Here is a 10,109-nt window from a genome sequence, read left to right on the forward strand (position 1 = left end):
TATTTTTTTAACTAGAGGCCCGGTGCATGAAAATTCATGCACTCAGGGGGCAATGCCCTCAGCCTGGCCTGCGCCCTCTCACAGTCTGGGAGACCTCGGGGGAAGTCCTGCTGACAGCTTAGGCCTACTCCCCATGGGAAGTGTGCCTAAGCCACAGTCTGGCCTCCCTCTGTGGGAGGCGACTGGCAGAGCAATCGGGGGATGATGCTGGCTGGCGAATGGCTAGCCCTGCTGCCCCCTGATTGCTGTCTCCTCCCTCTGCCTGCTGGCACCCACCTTGGCCGGCCTGGTGCTGCCTACTTGCTGGCCCTGCCCCCCACTGACCAGTCATTCTGCTGTTTGACCAATTTGCATATTAGGCTTTTATTATATAGGAAGATATTTCTCAAATTTTCTATGTTGAACACATTAGTTTTTTAATATGTATTGAAGTATAATATACATCTTGAAAAGTATACCTCTTATAAATGTACAGCACAATGAATTCCTGCAAACTGACCACACCTGTGTAACTGGTACCCAGCTCAAGACACAATACACAATTTTGTGCTCACTTTATGTTATTGACCACCGCTCACTACCACCACCCCCTCCAAGGTGATGACTTCTAATGGCATACATTAATTTTACATGGTTTTGTACTTCATAAAAATAGATAACATCATATCAGTTGTAATCTTTTGGTCTGGCTTCTTCTGTTTAATGTTACTGAGATTCATCATGTTGTTGCTTGTAGTTGTAAATAATTCCTTCTTACAGCTGTTTGTTATTCTCTTGTGGGAAGTAATACTGAATGTTCAATGTATTTACCCATTTTACTGTTGATGGATATTTGGATATGTTTCAGTTTGGCTCTATTGTGACTGGTGCTCCTATGAACATTCTAGTGAATACTGTACATTTGGTGAACATAACTACCTATTCCTGTTTGATATATGAAGTTGAATTGCTGGGTCATAGAATATGCATATGCCCAGCTTTAGTACATATTGCCAGTTTTATGCAGTAGCTGTACCAATTTGTACTTTACCAGCCGTGTTTGACTTTTTTTGCTCCATATCCACATCAAGTACTTCTGTCATTTTCATTTCAACTATTTTAGTGGGTTTGGGGGTATTACATGGTGTTTTTAATTTGCATTCCTCTAGTGACTGTTGAGGTTGAGTGTCTTTCCATTTGTTTTTTAGTCATTTTGTTATTGTTTTCTTGTGAATTCAAGGCCTTTGCTCATTTTCAATTGGTTATCTTATTGATTTGCAAGAGTTTTCCTATATATTCTGGATGCAAGGCATTTATTGGATAAGTGTATTGGGAATATACCTTCCCCCTCTGTGAGTTGCTTTTTAAATATCTCAATGATGTCTTTTGATGAAGAAACATTTTTTAACTTTTCCTTTAAAGGCTTTATTATTTTTTGGAACATTTAGATTTGCAATCCTAGAATTGTTGTATAGTGTGAAGTGTAGGAATCAAGATACTTTTTTTCCAATATGGATATCCAGTCAACCCATTCCATTTAGTATTTTTTCACTGGTACGTTATCATCTTTATTATAAATCAGGTGACAGCATATATGTATACACATACATACACACTGTGTGGGGGTGGAGTGTGTGTGTGTGTGTGTGTGTGTGTGTGTGTGTGTGGTGTGTGTCTAGACTCTCCCATTGTTTTTTTTCCCTTAAAATTAGACTGTTTTAATTGCTATAGACTCATAATAGGCTGTAGTATCTGGTAGTTAAGCCCTCTTGCCCTATTGTTCTTCAGAACTGCCTGGACTATTCTTGGCTCATTGAACTTCCATATATATTTTAGAATCATGCTGTCAGTTTCATAACATAATATTTTTGGTATTTTGGTTAAAATTGAATTGAATCTAAAGGTTAATTGGTGAGAATGAACCATTAGTTTGTAATGAGAAAATGATAAAGTAATTTTAAAAAATACTAAAACACTATTAGGTTAAGTTTTTTTTGTATCAGTTTTGTTTTCCAGAAAGAAGGCATATCTTTTAAATTTTCAGTTATAGATATATTCAAGACATACATATTGTGGGTATATTTTAGAAGATATGAAAGTAACAATGTAATCTAGTTATTAGTCCTTTAGGGAAATCATAAGATTTCAAGGTTTATTTCTTCATGTAAAGAGTATGAAGAAAGTATATTTAAACAGCCTAGACTGAATTGTTGTTTTCTTGTATTTGGCTCATCATTAAAGGCCTCATGTCATAAAGCAATATGTTTTAAGTATAGGATGACCATATACTGAGACAGTTCTAGTTTGTATTTTACGTCTATTGAATAGGCATCTTGTCCACCTGTCTTCCATTTTTCATGGGCATAAGTTCTCTGACATGGCTAATTAATCACATAGTTATTTATATAAGTTTGTTATTTTTACTACAAGTTCCATGCCAATACATTTCCTAAGAAAACAGCTTTTTTGGGGGGAATAAGTTATTCTGAATTAAAATGTCTAAAATATTTCTAAATAGTATTATCAACAAAGTTCCGAGGAAGGGTTAGAAAGACTACCTTATTGTGATGCCTAGAATAAAAAGCTTTCTTATCTGGGGTAAAAGGGAATTAGCAGAGAAGTTGCCTACAGTCAAGGATGAAGTCTAAAGGAGGGCATGGCACATTCAATTCATTTTTAGGTAGGTTTTGGGAATTAAGTAAAAACTGCTCCAAGAAGGTAGGATGGAGATGTGTTAGCCAAAGAGGAAATTCTACGTCTTAGAAAATGAGAGTTAGGCTAGCATCTGAGAATTGACTATAGAGCTCTAGCTTCCTGAATGTAATGTGGTTCAGAAAGCTCCATCCTTCTAGTCCTCAGGGACACCTGTGTCTTAAAGATGAGAAAGAATCATTCATGACCTGAGGAGAAGATTCTGGGGATGCTATCTGTATTCTAGGGATTGCTATGTAGTATTCTGGGGATTGCAGTCTAATGGGGCCCATAAGTGCTGGTGCTTCTCTCTGGAATGGAGGAATCAAATGCTCTTTCCACACCTACCTGTTGTCAGGGTAAAATTTATTGACAGTTGCACAGCACACCTCTGCCCGGACTAGGGCAGAGATTACTTTCAGATAGCTGTGATCTTTAGAGCAGTGGTTCCCAAACCTGGCTGCCCATTAGGGACACCTGGGGAGGATTTTATTGATTGAATTTTTGCTCATTATAAAAGTAATTTATATCACTCTAGAGATTTTGGAAAATACAAAGAGCAGAAAATAATTCGGGGAAATTTTTCTATGTTCCTACCGTCAGAGTTAACCATATTAGGCTGTGGTCCAATCCCAGACCAATTACATCAGAATCTCTAAGAATGGGGCCCTGACAACAGTCTTTTAGAAACCTGTCGCAGGTCATTCTAATATATGATCAGGGTTTAGAATCATGGAATCATCTTTGACACCAATATCTCCCTCTGCCCCCTCCCCCCAATCCCAGTTAATCCATCACCAAGTCCTGTTGATTTTTCTTCTCAAGTTTATTGAACCTCTTCACTTTTCCCTTCACCATCATCTCCAGGCCCATCCACATTTTCGCTTCCTTGGAATTTGTCTATATTCACATGGAAACTTCTCTGCTGTACACCCCATGTTTCATCTCCTCTGAAGGCCAAGTGGTTGTTTCACAAATCACACCTGTTCATGTCAGTCGTCCGGTGTAAAACACTTCTGCCCCTTCCCTAGACTGCCACTGCAGCTTGGCCTCTACTTAGTGCCTCTGCCGTGTTGCACATCTCATTCCTCTTTCTCTGCTCTAGCGGGACTGGGCTTCTGGATCTTTGCACATTTCATCTTCTTTGTCTGGAATGTTCTCTTCTTTACTCCTATTCATCCTATAGCTCTTAGTTCAAACCTGACCTCTCCGACTGCCTTGACCAGGGCAGCCCCTGCTAAAGGCATTCATAGCACTGTTTCTCTTCTGTAGGACACTTGGTACAAGTGCCTTTGATCCTCATCAGAAAGGTAAAATGTTGACTTCTTGTTAATCTAATTTCAGGTAAATACAATCAATTAAAAAGTTCGGCTCTAATATATTTATATATTTGAACTTTTAGCAAGTATGTGTCGTTGAACCAGAATTATTTGAAAACAATATATGCATTTAAAAAGACTAGAAATACATAACAAAATGTGGTTAACTTTGATGGAAAAATTTCCCCTAATTACTTTCTGCTCTTTGTATTTTCCAAAATCTCTAGAGTGATATAAATTACTTTTATAATGAGTAAAAATTCAATCAATGCACAAATGTGTCTAGATGATATTTAGAGAGAATATGACTGGAGATTAGATGATGTAACATGGTCTCTTTAGTTTAACTACACTTTCCCACATAGAAAAAGCCAGAAAACACCATTCTTGTTTGTAAACTTGTTACGATGACCTGAGATTTCAATGAACTGAGAACATTCCTTGCTTGATGGATGGGTCTGACCTGTGTGGAGCAATCTATGGAATTACTCAAGTTCCCTTCCATGCCACAGAAGGTGCAATGGCAGGTACCCAGGGAGCCAGGAGAGCTTCTTGCTTCACAGGAAGACCTGCTGGAGTGGCTCCAGGGCCTGCCTGCTCAGGAAGGTGTTCAAGGTTGCTGTGGGAGGAACGCAGCTGCAGCGCCTGCCCTTGCCCAGGTGTCTATGCTCGGTTATGATTTCAGGTTCTCCCTCCTGTGTTCTGTTGTCTCATGCCATTCCAGGGTGCCAGGGAGAGCGGAGGGTGAGTGGAATTGGCTTTCCTCATTATGAAGAAGTCTGCATAGCCCAGTCAATAAGCATTGTTCTTTCTTATAGCTACAGGTACACCTTTTGGTGTTAAAATCAATATTTGCCTGAGGCCAAAGCCTAAAACATCATTAAAAATAAGTTTTAAAATACGGAAATAGAAATTGTATTTTATTATTAGTTTAAACATTACTTATCTCTTTGAGGTAATAATTTTGAGGTAGCAAAGCTGGTCTTTTACTGTGTGTGTGTGTGTGTGTGTGTGTGTGTGCGCACGCACGCGCTGTTTTAATCGTTTGCTCTGCTGGGTTATGAGATTTTTTTTTCTTTCTTTTTAATTGACATACATCCCTTTACAAGTTTAAGGCATACAACATGATCATTTGAATTACATATGTTATGAAATAATCGTCGTAATAAGGTCAGCTAACATTTATCTCATATAGATACAACATAAAGAAGCTGAATTAATTATAACTGTATTTTTATTTTGCCAAAGGTTCATGGAACACCTTTTAAGTGCTGGACATCTGATTGGCTTAGGATCTACAATAATGAAAGAGAATAAAATAACCTTGTTTGATTTACAGTTGGGTAACTCGAATGCCTCGGGTACTTACCTATTGTATTACATAATTCAAAACAGTTCAAACCTTTTCCCTACTTAATGCAAGAATTTCAATATGTTATCAGCTTGCCCTCTTGCACACTTTTTTGAGCAACTGAGATACTCCAACAAGTCAGTTATTATTCACCATCTCAACCAGCTGCCTGGTCTGGACCACTGCATCATTCTTTTGTCAGTAAGTAACATCTGCAGCCTCCTGCTGCTGCTTTCCCATGCAGGTCTGTAACCCTGGGTGCCATTTCAGACTCACACAACTTCCCACACTATTACAAAGATCAGCTGTGATGTTTACATGACTTCACTCATGGCTTTAGGATTTCAAGAGAAAAAAGGGAAGAAAATATGAGTGGAGAACTCCATTCTTGTTACTAGATATGGAGATTCTCTGAGTTCACAGACCAAAGCCCTCCCCTGCCACCCCTTCTGTAGGCATCGCTATTATGCAGCCTTCTCTGCCCAGGCTCAGGCCCATCTCCATGTTTCAGGGATACATTAACTTTCCCACAAAGGGAATGCCTAGAACAAGTCTCTAATATCTGGATCACAGTCACCTTTCTCCCAAGCCCAGTGACAGCAGCTACAGGCTCATCCCTCTACCGGTCTATTTCCTGCTCCTGTGAATCATGTTAGACGGACACTGAAAAGATCTCTTTGTGGCAATCCTGCACCCTTCCACAGAGGAATGGTCTTTTCCTTTTAGGTCTTGAGAAAATTCAGAATATCAGTACTTTTCCCAAAGTTGAGTTGATGAATCTGAAATGATCACAAATATGGGGCTTAAAAGGTGTAGTCCAGTTTGAGCATCAGCAATCTCAGGTACTTCTTTCTAAGGTAAGAGGCATTCATGTGCTTACTGGATTCCAGTCCCTACCCATCTCTTCTGGTGAAGTGCTTGAACAAGAAAACACATCTTCCAGTAGCTAACAAAAACTTTTAGTGACAACAGCATTTAAATTGACTTGCAGAAGGAAAAAAATGTGTGAAAAAACATATAATTTGCAGAGATGATACTGTGCTGCAGTGAAAACAACTTTTTATATAATTATGAAAAGCAGATTAAGCTCCACGGACCATATTCGCTCCAGAGTCTCTGGTTTACCTTCATATCTCCACTTCACTGGATGATCCTTTAAGAGGTTTTCCCCAAAACAAAAGAGCAGTGTGCCCCTAAAGCTGAATTTAAATCTTTTCCTCAAGGGAAACAAACTGCTAGAAACATTAAAACGTCAGTTTCTCTTATTCAGCAATTAGTGTCAAAATCTCTTGGGAGTCACTTTAGGCCAGAGCACCCCATTAAGATCTATTTTACTAGATATAATTCAATAAGGTGTCAGTAGGCCATCAGAAAAAAAATCTCAGATAGATGAACTGCCTACTGAAATCAAGCACTAAGCAATAATTTCAGCCCAATACAACGAAGTTAAAACGCTGTGGAAGTGTGCTGAGTACCCTGGGGGCTGGTGAGCAAAGAATTCTCCGGAGTCACTCTCCTGAGCAAGAAGCAGCAATGTTGCTTCCTCTGGTTTATTTTAAGCTCTTTATTTTTTAAGATTCTTTATTTTCTTAATTTTTTTAGCCACTGTCGTTCCCATATATGAATTCCATTATAACATAAATATTGAAACATACCAAAAAATGAACATTCTGCTGACGTCTTAATTTTCCCAAAAATTGTATTTGAGGAAAGGTTGTTGTTTCTAGCCTGATACCCAAGAAGTCAACTTTTACCTTCCCTCTCTGTGTGTTTTTATCTTGGCCAACTAGGATTAATAAATTGGGGCTTGGTGGACAGAGCACATATTCCCCACCTCCCAGGCAAGACTTCTTTCCTACAGTGCCTCATTTCATTTTAAAACGTTCTAACTACTTAAAATAAATATATATTTAAATAAATCTAAAGCGTGACTTTTTCTAGGACAAATGGCAATCAGAAAAGCACAGGTAAATAAACAGGTTTTATCTCTTATAAGATAATACAAAGTCTTTTTTTTTTTTTTTAGATTTCAAATTTAAAAGTCCTGAAGTATGTCATGTTCTTGTGAACTACTGTGTGTTAATTAGCACTGGGCAAGGCCAGCCATGTCCAAAAAGGTTAAATATTAAGACTAAAGTGTCATTAGGCCTCAGCTGAGTCAAGGATCTGGGCTGCTTGAGCTGAAATGTAGCACTCAGACTTCAGTGATTCAATGAGAGGGTGTATGACCTGGCCTTGCCAGGCTAAAAGTTATTTGTTTTCCTTATGTTTTACAATGGAGTGGTTTTTCTAGACAGGGAATGATATATTAATGATGAACGCTTTTTAAAAATTATCTCTTTATCAATTAGTTCAGTTAATTCTTAAGATACATTTTAGTATTTTAAGAGAGAACATATAGTAATAGAACATAACTTTTATATGGCACAGATATTTCCTAAAGTTGTATGAGAAAAATGGTTTTGTGACCCCATAATATTTTGGGTTTAGGGAATAAAAGAAAAAATATTGATATGTGTACAGTTTAAATAACATTTCTTTTAAATCTCAGCTACAGGAATTGCTTAAACCTGATTTATGTATAGTTTGAGTAGATTTTAAGGAGGATAGCTGCCTTTGTGGAGAGCTACAAAGGATAGATTCATTTGGAAAACTTTGTAAAATAGAGTTCCTTAAAATGGTGGCGTCAGAGTAAAGTGTCCATGGGACAGATAGGCTTTACATATCAAAATGAGGAGCTTTCTAACAATTCTCTGAGGATTATGATTTAGCCTGTGGTATAATGCATTAGGGCACTTTGCTATAGAGTGTATGGGTATAAATGAGGGGTTCTTTCTGGCATGCTGTATGAATATAATCGATATATGTCTTCATGGTCATACCCTGTGCTATAACTCATTTTCAACAGGTGAACACACCAAGTATGGACTAGTCTCTACTTGCTCCTTCCTTCCCATAGAACTCCATGCCAACTTGGATCAACACAACTTCTCAAAGCCAATATTTTTCAACCTCCTGCGTTTTTCCCATAGACAGAAATCCTTCACAAGCCATGACCCTTTGTTTATCTGAATCCTTCATGGCACAGTACTGTCCACCTCAGCTAATTCTTTCTCTTACATCCCCCTTTTCCCTTACGCTTTGACCGGTATTCCTAGACTCTTGTACTCCTCTTTCTCCCATGAGAGTGTCATTTTCTTTATTCTGATTGACAACCAAAAACCTGGCAATAATTGCACTAAGTATGAAAATCCTGGTAATCCTGGTATTGCTAAAATGAAGAAATTATATATGTTACAGTAGAACTGAACGAGATACAAAGTCAAGGCTGTCTTCATCAGCTAAGGTTCTTGAGGTACTGAAAAGTCTCCTTTAAAATCTTCACCTAAGTTATAATCTATCACTATATCCTTAACTACATAAATGAAAAACATAAGCACTTAAAAGTAAAGAAATTATGTCTTAATCTGTTTTACTCTCTTTCAATTATTACTTTACCATATATTGCATTTCTGTTATTTTGTATTTAAGATGTGTTGTGCATTTCAACCTCATAAAAGATTAAATTGATATTTATGGGCTATTCTGGAAACCTAATTACAATTTGTTTCACTACATCTAGAAGAAAATATGTTCAAATTCCCTCTGGCTTTTGGAACACAACCAAATAGAAGGTTGCAGACATACTGTGTTTTAGTCTTTGTTACTTGCCTCCTCCACTGGTTAGGGCTTGTGTCTGTTTGCAGGTGTGCACCTGTGTGTCTGTTATGTACACCTTTCACAGTTCTGGGTTCATAACATCATTTATTCCTTCCTTTCTTCAATAGATTGTTTGAATTCCTATTACGTAAAAGGTCTGTTTTAGGCCCAAGGGATATCCAGAAATGAGGTTACGGCTCTCAGAGCATTGACACTCTATTGGAGAATAGACATAAACCAAAAAGTTGCACAATCACATATAAAATGCACTGGTAATAGATGCTATGAAGGGAGGCCACACAGCACTATTCAAGCATGGAACCAGAGATCTGCCTTGTCTCCAGGCTCAGGCTGGTTTCCTGGAGAGGGTGCTGCTCCAGCTAAGATCTCAGGACTTAAGAGAGAAAGGGCCTTGAGAAGTGATGCGGGGAGGGGTAAAGATGGAGTTGAAAGTGCGCCAGATAGAGCGCTCTCATGTTCAAAGACCTTATTTGCTCAGTTAGGTTCTCTTGATAATTTTTTCCAGGAGTGACCACTGTGTAGCTGGGAGACTTTTAGCTGCAACCATATAGTGAACATTAATTTCAATCATACTAGAAAACAAGACGGCACATATTTCACAAGCAGTGATACCTCTTTTTTTTTCTTTTTTCAGGTATGAAGTACTACTTAAGCCCTGACAACTACCCTGAAGATGGAATTATGAATATGGCAGCTTTTCTGCGGGGCTTTGAAGACAAAAGGATAAAAAACGACCTGCCTGAGGACCAGTTCAGTAAAGAGAAAAAGAAAATCCTGTTCTCCTTCTGTGAGGTGTGCAACATCCAGCTGAACTCTGCCGCCCAAGCCCAGGTCCATTACAACGGCAAATCCCACCGCAAGCGGGCCAAGCAGCTGAGCGATGGGCAGCCCCAGCCCCCGGCTCAGGGTGCGGGGCCGCTGCTGGCCAGCCCCAGCGCCACCAGCACAGGTAGGCAGGAGGGCCGCGGGCTCCGATCACACCGGGAGAAAAGCTTCTGTTCTAGAAAATGAAGGCTTTAGAGCAAGACTTACCTTTCACCCCAAAGCTT

General features: G+C 38.8%; 1 protein-coding gene across 1 annotated transcript in view; it reads left to right on the forward strand.

Annotated features, from left to right (window-relative positions):
- ZNF385B (zinc finger protein 385B) overlaps positions 1 to 10,109 on the forward strand; it is a 349,071-nt gene that overhangs the window by 81,040 nt on the left and 257,922 nt on the right. The window contains exon 3 of the mRNA XM_006760561.2: positions 9,695 to 10,009. Coding sequence (XP_006760624.1) covers positions 9,695 to 10,009 — 315 coding nt within the window. The remainder of the gene's footprint in view (positions 1 to 9,694; positions 10,010 to 10,109) is intronic.

Source organism: Myotis davidii, unplaced genomic scaffold, assembly GCF_000327345.1.
Source record: "Myotis davidii unplaced genomic scaffold, ASM32734v1 scaffold370, whole genome shotgun sequence".
Lineage (NCBI taxonomy): Eukaryota > Metazoa > Chordata > Mammalia > Chiroptera > Vespertilionidae > Myotis > Myotis davidii.